The sequence below is a fragment of the Mustela nigripes genome, chromosome 1 (assembly GCF_022355385.1).
Source record: "Mustela nigripes isolate SB6536 chromosome 1, MUSNIG.SB6536, whole genome shotgun sequence".
NCBI classification, from domain to species: domain Eukaryota; kingdom Metazoa; phylum Chordata; class Mammalia; order Carnivora; family Mustelidae; genus Mustela; species Mustela nigripes.
In genome coordinates, this window is record NC_081557.1 from 63,352,778 (window position 1) to 63,379,403 (window position 26,626).

The 26,626-nt window shown below is 35.6% G+C and overlaps 1 protein-coding gene across 1 annotated transcript in view; it reads right to left on the minus strand.

The window, feature by feature from the left end:
• Positions 1-26,626, minus strand: part of GRM5 (glutamate metabotropic receptor 5) — a 517,692-nt gene that overhangs the window by 300,717 nt on the left and 190,349 nt on the right. The window contains exon 3 of the mRNA XM_059391625.1: positions 17,915-18,164. Within this exon, the coding sequence (XP_059247608.1) occupies positions 17,915-18,164 (250 nt within the window). The remainder of the gene's footprint in view (positions 1-17,914; positions 18,165-26,626) is intronic.

Here is a 26,626-nt window from a genome sequence, read left to right on the forward strand (position 1 = left end):
GTATATGTATATGTATAATATATATACGTATATATATTATGTATTTATATATACACACACATAAATAAAATAAATAAAATCTTTAAAAAAAATAAGGACAGAGAGCAACTGTACATACATAGACACAGATGAATAGATATATGTGTGTAATTGTTTAATTTCATTTCTGACCTTTGAAATTTTCATTTAAGCTTTCTAAGGGCCCGTGAGCCTGCATTTGGTGGCCACCAGTCTAGTGCTTATTTTGGTGGCTGATATCCATTTTCAGCCATCTGGACACATATTCACTGATGGCTATCATGCATTTTCCGAGCAAGGAGGATTAAATTGCCTAATGCACATGAAAGCATTTGTAATCTTCAAAGCAACTATAGAAATATAAGGTATTAGCACTGTTAGAGCTATGATATTGCCTCAAAATGTACAGTAGCAAATTATAAGCCAAGAAAACCCCTTGTCTATTTAGAAATCATAAAATTATGCAACATTTTTTAAAAATGAAATTTTCCCACTGGAGTTTCCACCACTGCTTTTTTCAATTGTTTTGCCACATAATCCAGCCTGCCATAAAAACTGCAAAAATGTAAAAATGGAATTGTCAAGCTATAATAATCTCTTGAGACAACCATATTAAACGTAGTTACATCTTATGAGTTTTTTGGCATATCTTCAGAACTAAGATTCTATTGTGGGAGACAAAAGCTTTATTTGTAATTTTTTTTTTTTATTAATGTTCTCTTCTGGCTGAATAAGTGATTTGTACAAATGACAAATGTCCTTTTTTTTTTTCTTTCTTTGAGATATGAGAACACCTGAACTAAAAACACAGAAAGCCTGGTAAATTCAACATTTCTGTAAGTAATGATCAGTGAGCAAATGGCAGTAACATCCACCTCCCCATTATCTCAGTCACCCTCTCCTAGGGCCACCTCCTAGGCTGTAACCTCATTTGGCTCTGCTCATTATCAGCACTGTTGCATTTTAATACCCTAATCTTCAAGTACATCTCATTTTTCTGGTTCTCACATGACTCATCCCCACATGCATCCTCATATTTCATGGAGATCTCTAGAACTCTTAGCTTTTAATTTTACTCTAACATATTAGGCCCCTCTTTCTCTCCACAGCTTTGTTTTGAGACAAAGGAAGAGACAGCTGTTCAAAGAGGCCGGGGTGGAATGAGGCTGGTGAGAGCAAGGGAACTAGCTCAGCTGTTCTGAGATCATATAAATACTTATTTGGCTGATGATGTGAAACTTCCTTTATCTCCCAGATACACTATCTCTGATCTCTGACTATTCCAGATTCTAAGAGGGAAAATTTAAAAAAAATTTTACCTGCCAAAATATGGGTTAGGGGTTCTCCAGCTTTTTAAAGATTATTTTATTAGGTGCTAATTAAATGTTTTTCCAGGGACAGAGGATAGAGCAATAAACAAAATGATAAAAATCCCTGCTATCCTGGAGTTTATCTTCTAGCACAGACTAGAAAAAAAAATAAACCCAGTGAATAAGAAAATTATGTATCCTAGTAGAAGGTAATAATGTGCTAGACATAGGTAAAGAATCCAGTGAGGAAGGTATCTGGGAGAAGACTGTTTCAGGCAAGGGAAACATTAAGTACATAGGCCTTGGGGTGGAAATGTAACTCAGATCTTTTGACGAACAGTAGGAAGACCACTGTGGCTGGGCTAAAGTCAGAGAAGAAAGAGGCAACAGGACATAGGTGGGGAGATATAAGTGGGAGTCTGGTACGGTATTGTAAAGACTGTGGCTTTTACTCTAAATGAACTGGCAAGTCAGTTTGATGGGTTTGGAGGCAGGAGTAGGTGGAGTAAGGCTAAAGTAGTGTGTTTAGGTTGCCATGTTGAGCCAGATCCCAACATCATTTTTAAAAGTATCCTTTACGATAGAGCAAACTGTAAGTTCAGCACTTAGGCTCCTAATTTCACATCTCATTTTATATGTTCTAATGTGAGTTTGTGAGTTTGTGTGTGTGTGTGTGTGTGTGTGCACGCGTGCGCACATTCTTTAATTTGTATATTTGGATCTGAAGATATGAGCGCTAATGCTTACTAAAATGACAATGTAAAAAGAAAAAATAAGTAAATATGCTAAAGACAAAAATTTTAAATTTCATTCTAAGTAGTAAAATAACAAACTAATCTCATCAAGTACAGGGAAGGCTACTTATTATAATTACTACCATACAGCAGTGTTTTAGAGATTTTAGATTTTAGAATTTTAGAGTAAATACAATAAGTTGAGAAAATAACATAAGTAATGGAGAGGAAGTTATCAATTATTTTGTGTCGATAAAATTATTGCATATCTCTTCTGGAAAAAGCTAAAATATTGAAAAAAGGAATTTGAATTATACAAACAATTGCTTTTCTCTATACTAGCAATAATTAGCTAGACATAAAAATATGCTAACAAAACTACAATGCATAGTTAATAGTTCAATAAAAATACAATATCTTCATAAAGTAATCTTTATGGAAAGATATAAAAATCTGATAAAAATTCATTTCCTATTTTTGTAACATCTAATATCATTAAAATTTCAACTCTTCAAAAATTAATATTTAGAAACTCAATTTTATAATTAGAAAAAAATCTTAAAGTTGTTAGGGATGAACAATATTTAACCAAAAATTATGGAAATAATAATTAGTATGGCATGTTTTACTAGTTATTAAAGTTCACTAAAATGATAATAAAAGTATTCTGCTACTAACAAAAGTGGTACTAAAGAGAAAGTCTAAAATTATATACTAGTATACAGAATGTAATTAATTTCAAAATGTAAAATTTAATATATGAAGCTTTATTGTTATTTCATTAGGAAATGATTATTTATTTAATAACTCTTGCAGGCACACTTGAGAATCTACCTTAAAGAAAATATGCTGTATCTCATACTGAATAGATCTAATTAAAAAAAATTTTCTGATTGGATTAAATGAATAAAGGTTTAAAAAAAAATAAGCAGTACTCTCCCGGTTTCAGAGAAAACAATTTTTTCTTTTTTTTTCTTCAGAGAAAGATTCTGATCAAAGAAAATCCAGAAGCTATAAAAGAACCATATTTAATTATGTACATGAAAAAAATCACAAAACATATTCAGAGTAACAAAACAATATGTACCAAAAACCCCCAAAAAAACTAAAAATAAAGAAAAAATTGGTGTGATGGGAATGTGTATATTATAAGAGCAAGATTGTGGAGCAATAGGAAATTTTACTCATTCTTGATATAAATATAAAATAATACCATCACTTTGGAAGGTAGTTAGCAATTTCTTACAAAAGCACATATACCCCTACATTATAATCCAACTCACTAAAAAGAAATGAACTACCAAGCTATGAAAAGACATGGGGGAAACTTAAGTGCACATTACTAAGTGAAAGAAGACAATCTGAAAAGGCTACATACTGATTCCAACTACAGGACATTCTGGAAAAGTCAAAACTATGAAGAGAGTAAGGATATCATTGTTTGTGAAAGGTTAGCAGAGAGAAAGCAAGAGCAATGAATAGGCAGAGCACAGGGTAGTGCAAATGCTCTGTATGACACAGTATGACTCTGTAATTACACACTTTTCTACACTCATTGCATGTACAACACCAAGAGTGAGCCATAAGCTAAACTATGAACTCTGGATGATAATGACTTATCAATGTAGGTTTATAAGTTGTAATAAATGTACCATTTGGGTGGGGAATGTTGATAATGGAAAGACTATGAATGTGTGTGGGAGTAAGATTAAGGGAAATGTATGTACCTTTGTCTCAACTTTGCTGTGAATCTGTAACTGCTCTAAAAACTAATCCATTAAACAAATAAAACAAATTAAGGGGTCCAAGAATATTAAATTGAGAGTATCTACAAATCATCTTAAAAAATAAAGATTTACATTCATGTCTTGATAAGACAGCAGAAGACAATAGAGCTTTCAGGTATTCTGAACAGATAACAGAACCATTTCTAATCTACATTCACCATAGTTGGTAAGGCTAATGCATTACAGAGTCAGAGTCCTGAAAAAACTAAACCTATTTTCTTTCCCTTCTCAAGGAGTTAAAACTTTGCAGTCTTCCTCTGAAATGGCACACATGTGTGTCCAGATATGCTCATTGAATTCCTTATCTCACTGTTTTACTAATCATTTCTTTTCCCATTGAAAGTGATTGATCAGGGGCGCCTGGGTGGCTTAGTGGGTTAAGCTGCTGCCCTGCTCAGGTCATGATCCCAGAGTCCTGGGATCAAGCCCCACATTGGGTTCTCTGCTCAGCAGGGATCCTGCTTCCTCCCCTCTCTCTGCCTGCCTCTCTGCCTACTTGTGATCCCTCTTTCTGTGTCAAATAAATAAACAAAATGGAAATGCATCCCTTTAAAAAAAAAGTGATTGATCAGTTGATCTCATGATTTAGCCTAACAGTGCCTCATTTTTCACTGATGTATTTTGTGAGGGCCAGAAGATCAGCATTCTCTATGGAAACCTATGAAATAGAGCCTTCTTGTGAAATCACAGTGTGCCCTAGGAATTCCCTCTGTCCTCTGCCACAGGGCTTTTAGTTGGCTTCCTTCCAGAGTGGCCTGCGTTCACAAGATTCTTTCTATTCCATAAGAGCTTGAGAAGCCTGCCTTTCACTGAGGCTGATTGGAGTTGAGGAATCTGCCACCCTTGATTTTCCTCTGTGGTCACAGCTGTTCTCAAATGTTCATAATATGTTAGGTACTAGATGTCACAGAGATTAATAAACCTTTGCCCACATTCAGGGAGCTCATATTCCAATGGAGAAGAGAAAGAGGAAAACAGAAAAATAGAAATGACAGTCACAGAGGCTTTAAGGGATCTGTAGAAGTCCTACTAGAAAATATTTAGGAAGTCTTTGAAACTATTGCGTAATGTCTCACATGAAAAACTTGAGTTTCACTGTAAGACAGAGAGGTCACTCCAAGGAGAAGACCATCTAGATGATTCTGTAAGCTTGGTATGTTTTGGGAATTAAAAGAATTTTGCTATAGGAAAGATAAGGAGTTGGTAGTGCTGGGAAGAGGGTAGAAGTATAATAATTCCACTATTTATGTGGCATGCATTGGCACTGATTCACCCATTGGTTATGATTCTCATCTGCTGCAGTTGGACCCATGTCTTACTAGTTGTCAAGTATTTTAAATTTCACCTTTGAATGTAATAGGAAATGACTGGCAGATTTGGCCATATTTTAAAGGGCCATGCATGCCAAATTAGAGATTTGAATATGAAAAAGAGAGTTAAGTAAGATTATTATGCAGAAAGATTACATAAGTAAATTTGTTTTTTTGAAAGAGTAACTCTCAGGAAAATGGGGAAGATGGATAGAAGGACAAAGGATAAGCTTTTAATCTATGTCATCAGTTCAATTTAGCAAATGAGAGGAATAAAGATAATTTTATTAGAAAGATTAATATTTATAACCAAACAGGGCATTCTTTATTAAATTTAGTACATTCTTTTATTTTGGATAAAATTAAATCACTCAGGATTGAAAAAAATGGTATTTCAAATGCATCATATGTTTCAATTGCTTTGAACATTATGTTCCAGAATGCTAAAATTTAAAAAAAAAAAAAAAACTTCTTTGTTCTTGGTCTCCTCTCCATGATAAACATAGCACCCAAATCTGTGCCTCTAATTCTGACCAACATTCCTTGGGCTGTCTTATCCCATGACCAAGCAGTGGCCTTCAAATCTCAAGGAGAATTAAGAAGAATCTGGAGTTTAAGTGCAAACCATGACTACTGCTGAATAAATATTCAAAGTCCCAATATGTATGTAAGTAAGCAGAGCTATCTCAACAGATGGGGGAAAAAACCCTCTAGATGAGGGGTCAGCAGACTTTTCTTCGTGTGTGTGTGTGTGTGTGTGTGTGTGTGTGTGTGTGTGTGTGTGTAGGGCCACACAGGAAATATTTTAGGCTTTTTGGGACATGTGGTCTTTATTACAACTAGCTCTACCAATGTAACCTCAGAACAGCCATTGACATTGTGTAAATGAGTGTGGCTTTTCCAATAAAACTATTTACAAAAACAGGAAGTGGATTTGACCCATGGGAGTTAGTTAGCCAGCCACTGTTTTAGAATGCTTTATCACAGCATCCTCCAACTAACAGAAACAGGTACATGAAATAGTCACTTCACCAAACCATATTAGTCTTCCAGAAAAAGGTGGAAGAGTAAATGAACTTCACCTGGTTTCACCACAGAACAATATTTTATGTTTACCTCTTTTTCTTCACAGGTGTTTGATTTTTTTTTTTTTTTTAGATTTTATTTAAATTTAAGTTAGTTAACATATAGCAATTATTAGTTTCTGGGGTCGAATTTAAAGTGATTCATCAGTTGCATATAACACCCAGTGCTCATTATATCACATGTCCCCCTTAATGCCTATCACTCAGTTACCCCATCTCCCACCTACCTCCTCCCCAGCAACCCTTAGTTTATTTCCCGGAGTTGAGAGTCTCTTATGGTTTGTCTCCCTCTCTGTTTTCATCTTATTTTATTTTTTCTTCCCTTCCCCTGTGTCCACCCATTCTGTTTCTTAAATTCCACATGTGAATGAAATCATACGGTATTTGTCTTTCTCTGACTTACTTATTTTGCTTAGCATAATAGCAAAAAATGTCTACTTCCATGCACATTATTACAAACGGCAAAATTTCATTCTTTTTGATGGCTGAGCAATAGTCCATTATATATATAAAACACTACATCTTCTTTATCCATTCATCAGTTGATGGATGTATGGGCTCTTTTCATACTTTGGCTATTGAGGACACAGCTGTTGTAAACATTGAGGTACATGGATCCCTTTGAATCATTATTTTTGTATCCTTTGGATAAATACCTCATAGTGCAATTGTTGGATCATAGGGTAGCTTTATTTTTAAATTTTTGAGGAACCTCCATAGTTTTCCACAGTAGCTGTACCAGTTTGTATTCCCACCATATCCTCACCAATACTGGTTATTTACTGTATTGTTAATTTTAGCTGTTCTCACTGGTATGAGGTGATACCTCATTGTGGTTTTGATTTGTATTTTCCTGATGATGAGTGATGTTGAGCATTTTTCATATGTCTGTTAGCCATGTGTATGTCTTGGAGAAATGTCTGTTCATGCCTTTTGCCCATTTCTTGACTATATCTATATCTATCTATCTATATATATATATATATCTAAAAACTATGAAGAACTTATCAAACTCAACACCCCAAAAACAACAACATTGTGCTGGCATTGAGTCCTGCATCAGGCTCCTTTGTTGTTGTTGTTTTTTGGGTGTTGAGTTTGATAAGTTCTTCATAGTTTTTAGATACTGGTGCTTTATCTGATTGATGATTTGCACATAGCTCCTCCCATTCCAAAGGCTGCCTTTTAGTGTTGTTGATTGTTTCCTTTACTGTTCAGAAGATTTTTATCCTGATGAAGTCCTAATAGTTCATTTTTGCTTTTGTTTCCCTTGCCTCCAGGACATGTCTAGTAAGAAGTTGCTCTGGCCAAGGTCAAAGAAGTTGCTGTCTGTGTTCTCCTCTAGAAGTTTGATGGATTCTTTTCTCACATTTAGGCTTTCAACCATTTTGAATTTATTTTTGTGTATGTTGTAAGAAAGTGGTCCAGTTTCATTCTTCTGCATATCGTTGTCCAGTTTTTCCAACACTCTTTGTTGAAGAGACTGTCATTTTTCCACTGGATATCTTTCCTGCTTTGTCGAAGATTAACTGACCATAGAATAGAGGGTCCATTTCTGGGTTCTTGATTCTGTTCCATTGATATATGTGCATGTTTTTGTGCCAGTACCATACTGTCTTGATGATGACCGCTTTGTAACACAGCTTGAACTCCAGAACTGTGATACCACCAGGTTTGGTTTTCTTTTTCAATACTACTTTAGCTAATCAGAGTCTTTTCTCTGTCCTTATAAATCTTAGGATTGTTTTTTCCAGATCTGTGAAAAATGCTGGTGTTATTTTGACAGGGGTTGCATTAAATGTGTAGGTTGTTTTGGGTAGTATAGACATTTTAACATATTTGTTCTTCCAATCCATAAGCATGGAATGTTTTTCCATTTCTTTGTGTCTTCCTCAATTTCTTTTTTTTTTTTAATTTTTTATTCATGTGAGAGAGAGAGAGAGAGAGAGAGAGAGAACATGAGCTGTGGGGGTGGGGTGGTGTTGTGGGAAGGGCAGAAGGAGAGGGAGAAGCAGAGTCCCTGCTGGGTAGGAATCCCAATGCAAGGCTCAATCCCAGGATCCAGAGATCATGACCTGGGCCAGAGGTAAATGCTTAACTGACTAAACCACCACTCAATTTCTTTCATGTATGTTCTATAGCTATGAGAGTACAAATCTTTTACCTCTTCAGTTAGGTTTATTTCTAGGTGTCTTAAGGTTTTTGGTGTAATTGTAAATGGGATCAATTCCTTGATTTCTCTTTCTGCTGCTTCATTACTGGTGTATAGAAATGCAACAGACTTCTGTGCATTGATTTTTATACCCCAAGATTTTGCCAAATTCTTGTATCAGTTCAAACAATTTTTTGGTGGAGTCTTTTAGGCTTTCTACACAGAGTATCATGTTATCTGCGAAGAGTGAAAGTTCGACTTCTACCCAACTAATCTGGGTTTTAAATCATTCTTATAAAGAAATCTTAAACTTTTCTATTTGCTGAAAACTAAATTTCATCGGACTGTTTCCATGTAAAAATAGTAATGCAGACTGAAAAATCCATCCAATCATTGTATTCTTCTGGTTTACATAATGTTGGGTTCCTCCAGATATTATTTATCTTAGGAAGGAGGAGGATGGGGGGGGGAGGGGAATCTTTCTTTTGCAGTCATCTTAATGGGTAGTTTTTCTTTATTAAAGATTGTCAATTTTAAGAACAGAATTAATTAATTAACTCTCTGTAAAATTAATCCTTTATACCATAAGAATCAAGTTTATTACTGAAATAAAGAATTATTGAAGATCCAACAAGTTTACCGTAGTGGTTAAGGATACAGACTACCTTCTAATGCCCTCTCTGCCACTTACTGCTTGTGTGATCTTGAGTGAATTGTTTGTGCTTAGCAATAAAGTAATAATAACAGCTTTCAAATATGATTGTTATGAAAAGTCAATAAATTAATACAGGAAACCCAAACAGTCAGGGCAGTGTTTGTTACACAAAAAGCACTCCACAAAGAGCTATTAATAACATCCAATTATTTTAAATTTTACTTAAACATATTTTGCAAGCGCAATGCATCTTAAAGCTACCAGAACCCTCTGAGATGCAGATGCCTCTAAAGCACAAGCCCTGGGACTATAAGAGGCCTTTGAAGTCATTTGTTGTTTTCATCACCCACACAGAAATCTTTCTTTGTCCAGTAACATCCAGGCCTTCTGTTCTCCTTCTGGGCATTTTCAGTTGTGAGATCCATAGCACCTTACAAAGCAACTGGTTTCATTTAAATTTCAGCTTCACATCTAATAAGCACAGTGATACTGATGAGACAAGTGATGTCTCTGAGGTCAGTGTCTTCACCTGTAAAGTCAAGTTAATATTCTTTATCTACTTCAGAATGGGCTTGAGAGAGAGAAAAATATTTCTCACTCTTTATATTTCACAAAGGGGCATTCCAGGGAGATTTCCAATCTCCAGGAGGGAAAAGCATGGAAAGAAAAGACACAGCTTGTCTCACTATCTCTCTTCCTTCCCTTGGGAATGAGTGACTGGCCTGTCTGGTGAGGTGGAGGAAGAACTGAGCAGGTGTGACTCAGCCTCTTGTTTTTATGGAGCAGTCTGTGCTCTAACAGTTTTCCTGTCATTCTGAAAGTCATCTTCTAAAGCAGGAAAGTCCTGCTATTGTCCAGCCCTGCCTGTGACTCTAGGTTTGGGGGCCAGTTTTAGGAGGTCCAGTTGTCACAGATCAAAGACTTGGTCTCTAATTAACTGATATACATTAATCTCTATGACTCATTCCCATTGGTTTTTAATTTGAGAACAGGGCTATTGTTTAATCAACCTTTAAAACCCTAATGTTAAGAATTCATTACAGTTCTTGATGAGACAGTACATATGCAAATGTTATTTTAAGAGCATTTCTCCATGACAGTATACCCAGATCTTTCTCTTCCTACTGTTTGTAATAAATGGAATAATATAAAATTAAAGATAGTATATAAGACCACTTATTAACAGTGTAGTTTTCCTTGTTTTCCAATGTTTACTGACAACTTCTCAAACCACTGATACCCCCCATTCTACAACATACACACATTCCCTTTTTGCCTCCAAAATTACAAAGAAAAGAGGGGCTATCAAGTAACTTTTGTATTTTTAAACCTTTAAACATACCTATCTCATTTTTAAAAATAATTTCTGTTCCCTTCTGGAGTTGACTTTTCATCTTGCTCCCTCCATCTACACTTCAAATGTCACTCATTCCCACATTTAAGGGGTTTTGTGCAATTAATTGTCCTCCCTCATTTATTAAATTCTCTATCCAACCTTGATCCTAAAATTAAATGACTAAACCTCTGTGACTGGCCTCTGTATGTAATATATAAATCCTTATGAATCATAAAAGAAAATGGTTGGCATTGTCCAAAATGTCGTAAACAAAGTCAAAATTAAATAACAAGAAGGAAAATATTTGCTACACATGTCAATGAATCACTCTCTTTAATTTATAAAGTACTTTTGTACAAACCAACAAGGAGGAAAAAAACATAAAAATTGAAGGGCATGAAGTTTGAAGAAAAATAAATATATCACTTATTCAAATATGAAAGATACAGAATATCACTCATAAAGAAGTACCAATTAAAATATTATGATGCCAGTTTTCACCTATAAAATTAGCAAGTGACAAACAATTTATTAATACCATGTATAGACAAAGACATAAAAATATAAGCGTTTTTCACTATATAGCTTTGTTCATCATTAAAATTATTTTTTCATGATCACAAATTATGTTTTTTGGAAAAAGTAACTATTAAAAACCTGTCTCTTGACCTCATATTTCCTTAAAAGTTTTATCACTCCCCATTTCTTACTAGTTTAACCTCACAAAACTATATGACATGGGTTCATTTTCTCACCTCCTTACATCTTAGCTACTTCATTCTTAATTTACTTTAATCTCTACATTTGTCCATCTGTTGCTAAATGACCAATTAATAAATCTACCTCAAGGGACACCTGGGTGGCTCAGTCAGTTAAATGTCTGCCTGCCTTCGGCTCACGTCATGATCTCAGGGTCCTGGCATTGAGTCCCGCATCAGGCTCCTTTGCTTAGCGGGGAGTCTGCTTCTCCCTCTGCCTGCCTTTCCCCCTGCTTGTGCGCTCTCTCTCTCTCTCTCTGACAAATAAATAAATAAAATCTTTAAAAATCAATCAATCAATCAACCTATCTATCTATCTATCTCAATAAAACTAAAGGTCCTTTGAGTATTATTTTCACTGATCTAGAATTATTTGACACTGATGGCCCCTCCTTAAACATTCTCCTCCCCAGGAATGGGATGACACAACACTCTGGGTTTTCCTCTTCCATCTCTGGATTTACTTTTTCCCTATCACCTTTTCATAATTCATCCTTTTTCCAATCATTACATTTCGAGATCCCTTTCAAAGCCAAGTTATGAGACTTCTTCCACTTGAATTCTCCATGCTCATGTCTTCCATTCATAAATCTAAACTACTCAAATGATTCACTCATTTTTATTTACAGCCTACATATCTCTTCTGAGCCCCAGGCTCACATATTCTTCAGCTTTCTTAGCTATATTTATGTTTGAGAAGCACATCATGCCATTATATCAAAAACTGAACTCATGATCTGTTTTCTACTTCACAGTTGATTCTTTTCCAACTCTCTCCATCTTGGTAAAATTATATCATTCATCTTGTTATAAAACATAAGAATCTTACGAGTCAATCTTGACATCTCCCCCATGCTTCTCTATAATACTCAATGTGCCCAACAGCTCCTACTTTCCCCCAACTTCCTGAGTTGTACATAATTTACAAAAAGTTATATATATTCAATGTATACATTTTAATGAGTTTGGACTTATGTATATATCCTGATAGCATCATAACAAAAACATAATAAGTACATTTTAATTAGTAATCTACTACTTATTCCATGATCATATCATTTTTGTTATGGATACTGGTTCCTCTGTATCTACCCTATCTTTTCTAATCCATAATATACCCAATTATCTTTTGAAATACCACACCTAACATATTCTTACCTACACACACACATACACACAAAAAAAGGTTTCTCCAACAATGGGATAAATATCAAAATACTATAAGGCTGAAAACATTGTCTTCTAGGTTCCTGTCCAAACTTCTTCACACATGTTCCACTTACCTTCTTGCTCAACCTTCATGGTTCATAATCTGAGACAGATTATAACTAGACTACTGCTTGTTTATAAACTGAACTTCATGCAACTACCGGTCTTTCCGACTCAAGTGTAGATCAGCAGAAAACAACTCCAGGCCAAGTGGAGCATAATTGGCTAGCTTTATTTGTACTAAAAATTCATCACAAAAATTCCAATAATTTTCAAGGCATTTTACTAAGTTTATTTAATTTTCAAAGGATAAACCTAAAACAACAAAAACAATAAAGCAAAATTAAATGGAGCTTATCACAAGTATAGAAACATTTTTATGTTCCTAAACCTTCTCTCTTTGTGATAATTAGAATGGCCACTAGGATAAGAAACTGGTATAATCTTGTCCACTCATTTAACTTCTAAGTCTCGATTTTCTTCCCTACAAAAATGGGGTTATTCCTACCAAACTCAAAGGTATCTAAAAGTTGACATATTCAACATTGCTGACAGCGCCAAATTAATCTCTCTCTCTTGCTCTCTCTCTTCCTCTACTCCTCCCCTCTTATCTCCTCTCATCATTTCCTCTCCCTTCCTTCCCCCTCTCTCTCCTTCTTCCCTTGTCTCCTGACACATAACAGGAACTCAATGAAAATAAGTTTTCCTCATGAGTAAAAGATACTGAGTGGCCCACTGGAAGACAAGTATACTTATTCTAAAAGGAGCTGCAATTTAGAATGAATACTCTGATAATATGCAAGGATAAATACTAATGTTTACTTCTGAATAATACCTACTGTAATAGCTTTAGTAGAACAATTATTTGTAATTCTATCCACAAACATATTGATTAGAATAAGCTCTTGTCCTTTACACTTTAAAAAATGTCAATGGAGAGTGGCCTCCTGATAAGAAATATAGGTTATAATTCCCAATTTCCTCTTGCAGCCTGGTAACAATCATCATATTGAAGGACAGAGATTCTTAATTCAAATGGATACATAGTTTTAATTAATTATAGACAAGATAAAAAAAGATCTTTAAGTAGTTAATTTGCCAAAAATTGCCCTTGTTTCCAAGTTCATATTTAAGTATATAATAATATGCAATAATAATAATTAGTATATAATAATATATAACAATAATATAATATGATGTTTTCTTAGGTCGAAAACTAACACTGTATCCATTCTAGGAAAAAAAAAAGCTCCTTTAGAAATGCCATTACTGTTCAGATTATTGATCCCATTCTGCTGTCAGGGCCAGAGTGTTCAGCAAGACTATTTCAGGGACCTGGACAGGACATTTTTATTGGCAATAAGACAACAGATTACCCTGAGTTCAAGTGAGAAGACCCAGTGGCCACATCTATATCACTCTAACATTCTTCTGATGTTCAGCACAGATGGTGAGATATGTTGATAGATGAGGTTGTCTCAGCAGCACAGTTATCTTCCTAGTCCCGCCACGCATTTCAGCCGAATGACCTATTAAACATGGCTGTCCCAAGACAACTGGACAGATTTATAACTACAGCTGTTAAATGGGACCCTCTAGGAAGTTCTGAATATAGATTCCCTTCTCATAACCTTGACTTTAAATTTTTTTCTTTTCTTTTCTTTTTTTTTTTTTAGAGAGAGAGCAAGCATGCATGTATGTGTGAGTGGTGGGGAGGAGCAGAGGGAGAGAGAGAATCTTAAGCAGGCTTCACACCCCGTGCATAGCCAGATGGGGGCTCAATCTCACAAACCTGAGATCATTACCTGAAGTGAAATCAAGAGTCAGACACTTAACTAATTGGGCCACCCAGGCATCTGCTGACCTCTAATTTCTAAAAACCATCTTGAGTTGGGTCTGAGTTGGGTAGGGGAAGGAAGGAGCATAAATGGAGACTGGGGGAATATATGCAATAAAATAATCTCAAATTATTAAGAGCACAACATAAAGAACATAGTTATTGATATTGTAATAGCACTGTATGGTGACAGATGATAGGTGCACCTAAGGTGAACTTAACATAACCCATAGATATAGTGAATCACAAATTTGTACACCTGAAACTAATGTAACATTGCGTGTCAGCTACAGGAATTATAGGGTGAATTATATTTTTAGAAGGGAGCATTAAAATGAAAATGCTAACTTAAATTTGAATTATCTAGGATAATTTCTTTATATACTCAGGTTCTGTGAAGAACTGGGAGTTTGCTATCAGACAACTTCTCCACTGTTTCTATTTACAGGAAATAAGCTAGTAGAGAAAAGCACTATGGTAATCAGGTTCTTGTGTGACTTTAACCATGTTACCCAAATTTTTGGGTGATCAGTTTCCTCATTTGTAAAATGAGAGTGAATAGATGTGCTAAATTCTCTTATAACTACTACATTTTACTTTTCTGCTCACTGCCCTAGATCTCCATTCTTATGACTAGGAATACTTTCAATTTCCTGAAAAATAACAGAACACAGCACTAAATGCTCAGTTTCTAGAATTACACATACTTATATTTAATTTTTTCTTCAATACCTCCATCCATATAGCCTACTATTACTCAATATTAATTGAGTCTTAGAGTCCTTGCCTATAAAATGGAGATAATAGTACTCAACATGAAGTTATTCTTAGATTTACTTATTTTTTTTTATAGCACTTACTACCTTCTATCTAACTTGCCACCAGTAATGTCCATAAGGGTGGTAAGTATTGTCTTGTTTTATTCACAGATACATCCCCAGCCTTTTAACATATAGTAGCCAGTCAGTATCTATCAAATGAATACATAAAACAATGAATGTACAGACTTTAGTGTAGTAATTGGCAGAAAACATTTAATAAATGATCCCATAAATGATCTTGATAAATAGTCTCATTAATACCTAGAGTGTCATTTCACCATGAAGAAGTAGAAAAGGAAGAAGCAGGAATGTTTCAAAAAGATAAAGGGAATGGATGACCACACCATTATTAATATCTGCAAGAGTACCACACATGACTTTCAAAGACAAAAATATGAGCCAAGGGATGGAAACTACAGGCAGACTTTTTTTTTTTTTTTTTTTTTTTTTTTTTTTTTGAAGAGTAGGAAGAGGGGCGCCTGAGTGGCTCAGATGTTTAGGCATCTGCCTTCGGCTCAGGTCATGATCCCATGGTCCTGGGATCGAACCCCGCAACTGGCTCCCTGCTCGGGCGGGGAGTCTGCTTCTCCCTCACTCTCCCCATTGTCCCCCCTGCTAGTGATCTCTCTGTCAGATGAATAAACAAAATCTTTAAGAAAAAAAAAAGAGGAAGAAGACTTTTCTAACAAAACTCCTCTAAGATGAAATGAACTGGTGCTCAAGTAAATACTGAATTACTCTTAGCTGATGAATGAAGGGATTAAGAAATCTAATTAAAGGTTATGAATCTATTATTGCATGAATCAAATGATGTGGAGAGAACTTCTTATAAATAGCATACAAAATAAATTTTACAATATATAAAATAATGGCATCTGGCTGGCTCAGTCAGTAGAGTGTGTGACTTATGATCTTGGGGTTGTAAGTTTGACCCCACATCAGGTGTAGAGATTACTCAAAAAATAAAATCTTAATTTATTTGTAGATATATATATATATATATAAAACATTATTAAAATTGGGCATGTATGTTATATAGATATGGAATTTTGGCCTTTTGGTGCTGTTGGCAACAAAAATTAAGATGGAAAATAGCAAATATCATGAATACCTACTTATTTTCCTTGTGTACATGTGACCAAAAAGCATTTATTTCTTGAGAAATTATATGGGCTGGAAAACAAATGCTGCTGATTTGTCTTATTAACGTTGACAAAGGCAGAAGATAGGAGCTACAAAATCTCATGCCCCACCAGAAAAACAGGACTATTTAAAGCCAGCTTCTTTCTTTCCTGTTCTTTTTACCCCAGTGGTAACTGCATTTTGGAATTTAATACCAGAGTGGGAGTGCTTCTGGGTTGTATGAAACTAACTGGTGCGTCACTCTTGCCAGCTAGGGATGATTTTAGACAAAATGCATGACATCAGTGAAAAAAGAATCTCACTCAATATCATTTTTATGAAGGATAGTTGGCCTCATACTAAAATAGTCCCATCAATCTACTGCCATCAGGTCAGACAGAAAAGCATTAGGTACATAAAATGGCTGTCATAAAATGTAGCCAAGCAGGAGCCAAGTCTGATTGCAGAAGGTCAGTTAGGCATTTAGAAAATAAAGGAAGCATGTTTTCTTTAACGAGCCGTCAAAAGTTAATAACAAGTGAGTTAGCTTTCTGTTTTGGACAGAAATATTGAGAAAGATGCAAGGGTTCTAAAGGTTTTCTCTAGTTTTTAAATTGGCTGCCTACTTAAAAGATGTACTATGATAAAACTTTTTAAAGTTCTAGAATAGTAAACTACATTCACATGGTCAAACTGAGGTCCTTTTACGAATTGTGATGGTTAATGTCATGTGACCACTTACTGGGCCATGGGGTGCCCAGATACTTGGCTAAACTTTATTCTGGGTGTGTCTATGAAGGTGTTTCTGGATGACATTAGCATTTGCATCAATACACTAAGTAATGAAGATTGTTCTCATTAGTTAGTGACCTCATCCAATCTACCAAAGACCTGAGAAGAACAAAAATGACTAAGTAAGAAGGAACTCTTCCTGCATGATTGCTTGACCTGTGATGTTGGTCTTTTCTGGCCTTCAGACTTGAACCCAAACATTGGCTCTTCTTGGATGCCAAGCCTGTTGGTTTTTAGACCAGAACTATACCACTGGGTCTTCTGGTGTATCATCTCACCTCACCTCATCTCACCTCTCTCTCTTTCTCTCGCCCTTTCTCTCTTTCTCTCACACACACATACACCATTATATCTCACTTCTCTAGAGAACTCAAATATACTGCTTCAAAGCATCAGCAGGGAATGAGCTGAGCTGAACCCATCAAGTGGATTATCCAGATAATTAAAATCAGTCCCAGTAGAAGTCAGTGTTTTAGAAACTTGCCCGGCAACAGTGTAGATGATCAGGCAATGTAGTAACACTTTTGTAATGTAAATAATGAGCCAATTTTCCAATGTTTTAAAAAATTAGTCCTAAAGCAATTCCTCACTTTCAAACTCAAAATTCTATGACTCTATGTTATAACACAAGTTTAGGTAGCCTTTCTCAAAATCAATTTCAAAAAGTCTGAAAAAATGCTTATTTCTCAAGGGAATTATGAAATGATCCAAGTATCTAAGAACCCATCTCATTTTCTTATAGTCATTTTGTTTTCAAGACCTACATACTCACCACCTTCATGTGTTGATTACTGTTATCATCATTAATCAGCACATGGCATATCTACTTATTTTCCATGATTATCTCCAGGCTCCGGAGATACTTAAGTTCTACTTCTACCACACAGATGAAGTTTCCAAAGCATCTGTCCTTATGCACCAGAAGATAACCTTTGATTCTGCCAAATTCCTGGCATTACCTTCATGGAATTTTGACATTGTCACTCACCTGCCCAGAAGCAGAAATTCACCTGCTAGACCCAGGCGCCTCATGGCCATCAGCAGACCTCTCACCGTCATGCCTTCACAGAAGCAGGCCACCACCCGGGCCTTGGGCAAGTGACTCCTGAGCTTCTTCAGCAGTTTATCAAAGCTCTGTTCCCCTGCATTGCTATAGATTTTGTAAGAGTGAGCGATGCAAATTCCTTCCTTGGCTGACATATCTTTGAAAGCTTCCATCCCACTCTCTCCATAGTTGCCTGTGTGAAAACAGATAAGCAGAGAAGTAGTGAGATGGCAGTTCTGGGTACAATGGGACCAATTAAGAATGCAGAAGCACTGGAAGCATGAAGGTCACTTGGTAGTATTGAACTTGGAGCTGGAAGATCTGAATGAATTTTTGCTCTTTCGTTGACTTGTTCATTTAGGCAATTTACAATGAAACTACATTACACATATATGTCTTGAACTGCAAATTCTGTTTTTAAGGAGAGAAAGACAAAATAGTATAAAAAGGAGAAGAAATTCAGCTTCCCTTCTGACTTAAAAAACTCATACTCTAGTATGAGATGATGGAAGACATTCATCTGCTATATTTTCATTCTATCTTCCTTTCCTTCGCTCATCTTATCCCACCAGTTCAGATCCCTGTATTTAAAGACACAATATATACACTTAATATGGTATAGATGCCATTGTACAAATAAAACATGTGTTATATTATGCATTATATGTATTATACTATTATGCATATTTTATTCTATTAGTAATCATAAGAATTTGCGGCTTTATCCCAACTGAAAATTCCATGTCCTTGCTTGAGATTCAAGTTTTGTCACAGGTAAATGCATAAGCTTCAAATGAAACATTTGAAGTTTCACTTTGTACAATCATAGGGAAGTTAGTGATTTGGGAGAGTAATTCCAAAGTTTTCTACAAACCTGGGGAGCCTAAGGACTGATGGTGGTCCTTTAAATTAATGAGAAGTTGTGATCAATACTGATAATCAACTTGTATGCCAGGAAGTGTATCAAAACCTTTACAGATGTGATCTTATTTAACTCTCACAAGAATATACTGAGGTATGCATTATAAATTCCATTTTGCAGATAAGAAAACAGATGAAGCAGTTGGGTTTACACCTGCCCAAAGTTACATACTCAGAGGTGGAATTCTATACTACATTCTCAGTTCTGAGAATGCAGATTCTGATTCTGCTTCCTCCACTTGTCCATGGCTGACTTTTGGAAGACTCAAAAGTTCAATTATATCTACATTTCTTTTTCCTATTTAAAGGTCATGATACTTTCATTTTAGATATTTTCAGAGCCTCTTAAGGCTCTATAAATCATACCAGACTCATTTTCTGAGTTTCCAAAAGATTAGGTGGGTAGGGGGGAATGATTTAAAGAATACAGGAGCAGAGTAGAGAGCCCAGATATGGACCCTCAAATCTATGGTCAATTAATATTTGACAAAACAGGAAAAAATATACAGTGGAAAAAAGTCAGTCTCTTCAATAAATGGTGCTGGGAAAACTGGACAGCTATATGTAGAAGAATGAAACTCGACCATTCTCTTACACCGTACACAGAGATAAACTCAAAATGGATAAAAGACCTCAACGTGAGACAGGAATCCATCAGACTCCTAGAGGAGAACAAAGGCAGTAATCTGTTCGATATCAGCCACAGCAACTTCTTTCAAGATATGTCTCCAAAGGCAAAGGAAACAAAAACGAAAATAAACTTTTGGGACTTCATCAAAATCAAAACCTTCTGCACAGCAAAGGAAACAATCAAAAGAACAAAGAGGCAACCCACAGAATGGGAGAAGATATTTGCAAATGACAGTACAGACAAAAGGTTGATATCCAGGATCTATAATGAACTCCTCAAACTCAACACACACGAAACAGGCAAACATATCAAAAAATGGGCAGAAGATATGAACAGACATTTCTCCAAGCAAGACATACAAATGGCTATCAGACACATGAAAAAATGTTCATCATCACTAGCCCTCAGGGAGATTCAAATTAAAACCACATTGAGATATCACCTTACACCAGTTAGAATGGCCAAAATTAGCAAGACAGGAAACAACATGTGTTGGAGAGGATTTGGAGAAAGGGGAACCCTCTTACACTGTTGGTGGGAATGCAAGTTGGTGCAGCCTCTTGGGAGAACAATGTGGAGATTCCTCAAGAAATTAAAAATAGAACTTCCCTATGACCCTGCAATTGCACTCCTGGGTATTTACCCCAAAGATACAGATGTTGTGAAAAGAAGGGCCATCTGTACCCCAATGTTTATAGCAGCAATGGCCACGGTCGCCAAACTATGGAAAGAACAAAGATGCCCTTCAACGGACGAATGGATAAGGAAGATGTGGTCCATATACACTATGGAGTATTACGCCTCCATCAGAAAGGACGAATACCCAACTTTTGTAGCAACATGGGTAGGACTGGAAGAGATTATGCTGAGCGAAATAAGTCAAGCAGAGAGAGTCAATTATCATATGGTTTCACTTAGTTGTGGAGCATAACAAATATCATGGAGGACAAGGGGTGTTAGGAGAAGGAAGTTGGGGTAAATTGGAAGGGGAGATGAATCATGAGAGACTATGGACTCTGAAAAACAATCTGAGGGGTTTGAAGTGGCAGGGGGGTAGGAGGTTGGGGTACTAGGTGGTGGGTATTATAGAGGGCACGGATTGCATGGAGCACTGGGTGTGGTGAAAAAATAATGAATGCTGTTTTTCTGAAAATAAATAAATCAATTTAATAAAAATAATAATAATAATAATAAAGAATATAGGAGCCTATTACAAGACAAGCATGCTATGGAGCATCTAAGGAAGACCGAGGAATGGGAATTTCATCAGGAAGACATCTTCAATGAATAAGGATGTAAGAGGCATTTGGTTGCATCAGTTTCAATATATGACTCTAATAGAGGTCATTTATAAATCAGTATACCTGTATAACATTTTGATTTTTGAAGTCATTTCATATAGATTAGCTCATGCTCCTTACACCAACTCTATGATAGAGGGGGTATTATCTTCCAAGCATAACTGATAAAACTGAAGTTCCCATTTAGCAAGTAGGTGGCCAAGTCTTGGTTTGAACATATAACGTCTCACTGCCGACCCTGTGTATGTTCCACCTAGAGCAGGTAATGAGATCCTCTTGTTGGAAATGAGATCCTTGGACTTTGAGCATGGGTTTTTATGTGGTTTTATCTTCTTGAACAAACTGTAAAGTGCAAAGCAGAACAGGATGGCTTAAGTTCTAGCCAAAAAACCTGATGGGCCAGCTGCCTCTTTCTTTTTTTTTTTTTTTTTCTTGGAGAAAAATCCAGAAATAAAATAACAAGAATCCTCTATGATGATGGAAAATGGGCAATGTAGTTATTTTGCAATTAACAAAGTTTAAAGGACCCCCTCTGAAAAACATACCCAGGGGCCTAAATTACTAGTTTTATACTAATCTGAGTAATGTATTATTTTCTGTTTTATTTTTAGCCAACTCTATTTTCCAACTGACTGTCTTGCACTTAATGCTTTCATTAGTACTGGGGTGTTTGAATAAATAATTTGAAATTAGGTACATAGTGATTGTGATGGCAATGATAAAAATTCTCAATTTATTTGCAGATAAATAAGAAAAAAAAAAACAACTGAGGAATTCATAATCTTTAGCTCCTCTCCCAACAACTTTAACATTATTTTTGTTTAAGCAGTAAGTTATACAGAAGCAGCTTGTAATAGAGAGAGAATCTTGTTATTAGAGTGATCTGAGTTCTAGTTCTGCTTGGATAGTCTCTCTAAATCTAGCTTTTTCACCTGAAAATCTGCTTAATATATGAGTATTTTGTATATTATATAGTGTTAAGTATTATATCTAGTTTAAATTATAATAAATGTTTATGATTATTATAATATATATTAATATGTTCTATAATTAATTATATATACTATTATGTAATAGTATATATAACATTTATGAATACTATATATAGTTATAATAGCTACTCTAAAATAATATATATGTTAAATATATAAAATATTTGATAGGTAGCCTGAACCCAATTAATTGTACCTATTGGCACTAAATGTTCTAGATACAGTGAAACTGCTCTCTCCTGAAGCATGTAAGACAAATAATGGAGCAAAAGGCATTAATACTGAACACTGGATTGAAAAATAAACTTAAACTAGTTGGGGAAATATTATTTTCTTATAACAAAGCCTAAGCCATACACTTTAAATTTAAAAGAGGGAACAGTTTTAATATATGTGCAATGTAAAAATTCTGCAGAATAATTTTGATTTAATAAAAGTCATGATAGGATGAGAATTAAAAATGGAAGCATGTATTCTAATAAAACTAGGAAGCCTAAATTCAGTGTTGAGATCTTTCAGTAGTTGATATAAAGATTGGAATTACACATTTAAAAATAAAGAATAAACTACTGAAAGTTCATTAGTTTCTCATAGGAAATGAAATAGATTTCAAGCAATGTATAAGATGAGAAAAAGCTGAGGAAACAAAGATTAATTTTTCCAACAGGGAAACAAAAATGATAAAGGAAGGTACAGTGTAAAATATGATACTAGCCTGTGGCTTCATTTTAACCAACTGGTAAAAGCAGGAAGGAATCTATCAGACACTCTTTTCTAAATAGCAGAGGGCTAGTGATTCGGAATTGTGGGGAAAAATGTAATCAAGGCTTTACTGCAACAATGCAAATGCCATTTCCTTTTTTTCAGCTTTATGAATCCACATAGGGACAAAGCAAAAAACTCATTATGCAATAGAAATAAATCTTAACAACCTTTACAAAAAAATGAAAGGAAAAGATGATAAGTTGAGAGACAGAAGCTGGGAGAGCTGAGGTGTTAAAATCCTTCATGTACAATTTGGAAGTCAAGATACATAGAAAACAAAAGATGAATTATTTGAATCTAAAAAAGTAAGAGACTAATCTAAAATAGGATTATATTTAAGGGATGATACATAAATTAAGAGATGCTTATTTTCCATAAATTAAAAAGTAGGCATTAAAAAAAAAGCATATTGAAATAAGCCAATCAGAGAAAGAAAATTATCATTTGATCTCTCTGATATGAGGAATTTCAGAGGCATTGTTGGGGGTTGTGGGAGGTACAGAGGGAAAAAAAATAGACAAGATGGGATTGGGAGGGAGACAAACTATAAAATACTCTTAATCTCACAAAACTAACTGAGGTTGCTGGGGAGTGGGGATAGGAGGGTTAGGATGGCTGCATTATGGACATTAGGGAGGGTATGTGTTATGGTGAGTACTGTGAAATGTGTAAGGCTGATGATTCACAGACATGTACCTCTGGAGTAAATAATACATTATATGTTAATAAAAAAAAATTGGTGAGGGAGGAACAAGATGGCAGAGGAGCAGGAGACCTAAATCATCAAGTCCCAGGAGTTCAGCTAGATAGTTATTAGACCATTCTGAACAGCTACCAACTCAACAGGAGAGAGAAGAGGAGAAGAGAATCAATTCAAGGAACAGAAAATCGACCACTTTCCAGAAGGTAGGACGTGTGGAGAAGTGAATCTCAGGCAACATTTGGGAAGATAGACCATGGGGGGAGGGGCCAGATCCCATCAAGTGAAAGAGCAGTGGAGCACAAAATTGGAACTTTTAGAAGTCTGCTCCACTGAGGCACATTGCTCCAGAGGTTAAACGGGGGTGAAGCACTCCCGGGGACAGTGTGGTTTCAGGACCCATGGGGTCACAGAAAGGCCAGGGGTGTCTGAGTGTGGCAGAGCTGCCAGGTATTGGAGTGGGGAAGCTGAATATAGAGAATACAGAGATGGAGCTGAGGAGTGAGCTCTCAGCTCTGGGTTACCTTGTACTGTGTTCAAAGGCACAGCTGGGCCACTGCTCTTGGAGTGCAGATCCAGAGAGAAACCTTCCTTCCTCCTTTGGGAGGAGCAGCACAGGAGTTTGCAGCAGGAATCTGCTGGGTTTGGAGACTCTAAATGGGACTATGCACCAGAGATAGAAATGCTCAGTCACAGGCTGGGTGAGCACAGAATGTGGCCGGAGACCAGGGAGATGGGAGGGATTGACTGCTTTTCTGTAAGGGTGCATTGAGAAATGGGGTCCTGAGCTCTCGGCTCTCGTTGAGTTGGAGATTGGGAGGCTGCCATGTTCATTCCTGTCCTCCAGAGCTGTATGGAAAGTGGTCAGGGAACAAAAGCTAAGCGAACCTGAGCAGATTGCTTAGCCTGGCACCTAGCAAGTGTGGTGTAATTCAGCAAGAACATCCAGCCAAGACCAACTTCAATAATCAATGAGAAGTGTGAAACTCCAGAGCTAGGGGAATGCAACACATAAAATTCATAGCTTTATTTCCATGATTCTTAAGTCATTCAAAGTTAATTTTTTTAATTTTATTTTTTTCTTACTCTATTTTTTGAAATTTTTCCTCTTTCCTATTTTAACATTTTAACATATTTTATCTTGCCAATAACTTTTTAAAAATCTTTTTAAAATTTTCATTGTTATATTCATATTTTGTCCCCTCACTGTGTTTAACCTTATTTTTTGTATACAGATAGGTTTTTTTTCTTTAAAATTTTGGGATACAATTTCTTCTAATAGCTTAAAAGATACCCTAAACTTAGCACATGGCTTTGTTCTAGTCTCCAGCCTGATCACATTCTTTCCTCTTTTTTTTTCTTTTTTCAGCCAACTTCTTATTAATTCCTTTTTAGAATCTTTTAAAATTTTTAACTTTACATTCATATTCTACATCTTCATTGTGTTTACCCTTATTTTTTGTATATAGATGTTTTTCTTTCTTTAAAATTTTGGGAGGTAGTTTCTTCTAAAAGACCAAGGTACACCCAAAATCAAGTGTGTGGCTCTCTTCTATTACCAGTTATATATATATACATATATATATATATGTATATATATATATGTATATATATATATATATATATATATGAATATTCTCCTACCCTTTTTCTTCCCTGGTTTTGGGTCTCTTCTGATTTGTTTAGTGTATATTTTTCTGGAGTCATTGCTACCTTTTTGGTATTTTGTTCTCTCATTCATCTATTCTTATCTGGATAAAATGACAAGGCAGAAAAACTCACCACACACACACACACACACACACACAAAGGAGCAAGAGGCTGTACCAATGGCTAGGGACTTAATCAACATGGACATTAGTAATACATCAGAACTAGAGTTCAGAATGATGATTATCAAGGTGCTAGCTGGCCTTGAAAAAAGCATGGAAAATTTCATAAAATCCCTCTCTGGAGAAATAAAATTCCTTTCTGGAGAGATAAAAGAGCTAAAACTAACCAAGTTGAAATTTTAAAAAAGTTATTACTGAGGTGCAATAAAAAATGCTAGGCTAGGATAAATGACAAAAGAAGAGAAAATTAGTGACATAGAAGCAAAATGATGGAGAATAAAGAAACTGAGTAAAAGAGACAAACAACTACTGGAAAATGAGGGGAGAATTTGAGAGATAATTGATATCATAAGACAGAATTATATTAGAATAATTGGGATCCCAGAAGATGAAGAAAGAGAAAGAGGCAGAAGGTATTTTGGAGCAAATTAAAGAAGAGAATTTCTCTAATTTGGCTAAGGGAACAGGCATCAAAATCCAGGAGGCACAGAAAACCCCACTCAAAATCAATAAAGAATAGGACCACACCTTGTCATCTAATAGTAAAACTTACAGGTCTCAGTGACCTAGATTTTCAAGAGAAAATCCTGAAAGCAGTTTGGGACAAAAGGTTTGTAACATGCAATGGTAGAAATATTAGATTGGCAGCAGACCCATCCACAGAGATCTGTTAGGCCAGAAAGGACTGACATGATATATTCAGAGCACTAAATTGGAAAAATATGCAGCCAAGAATATTATATCTAGCTAGCCTGCCAATTAAAATAGAAGGAGAGATAAAAAGCTTCCAGGAAAAACAAAAACTAAAAGAATTTGCAAACATCAAACCAGCCCTACAGGAAATATCGAAAGGGTCCTCTAATCAAAGAGAGAGCTTAAAAGTAACAGACCAGAATGGAACAGAGACAATATACAGCAACCGTCACCTTACAGGTAATACAATGGCACTAAATGCATAACTTTCAATAGTTACCCTGAATATAAATGGGCTAAATGCCTCAATCAAAAACACAGGGTATCAGAATGGATAAAAAAACAAGACCATCGATTTACTGCCTCCAAGAAGCTCTTTTTAGACTCAAAGACACCTCCAGATCTAAATTGAGGGGATAGAAAACAATTTACCATGCTAATGGACATCAAAAGAAAGTTGGGGTAGCAATCCTTATATCAGATATATTCAATTTTAAGTCAAAGACCATAATAAGTGATGAGGAAGGACACTATATCACACTTAAAGAGTCTGCCCAACAAGATCTAACAATTTTAAATATCTATGCCCCTAACATGGGAGCAGCCAATTATATAAAGGAATTAATAACAAAATCAAATGAACACATCAACAATAATACAATAATAGTAGGGGACACCCCCCTCACTGAAATGGACAGATCATCTAAGCAAAAGATCCATAAGGAAATAAAGGCTTTAAATGACACACTGGACCAGATGGGCATCACAGATATATTTAGAACATTCCATCCCAAAACAACAGAACACACACTCTTCTCTA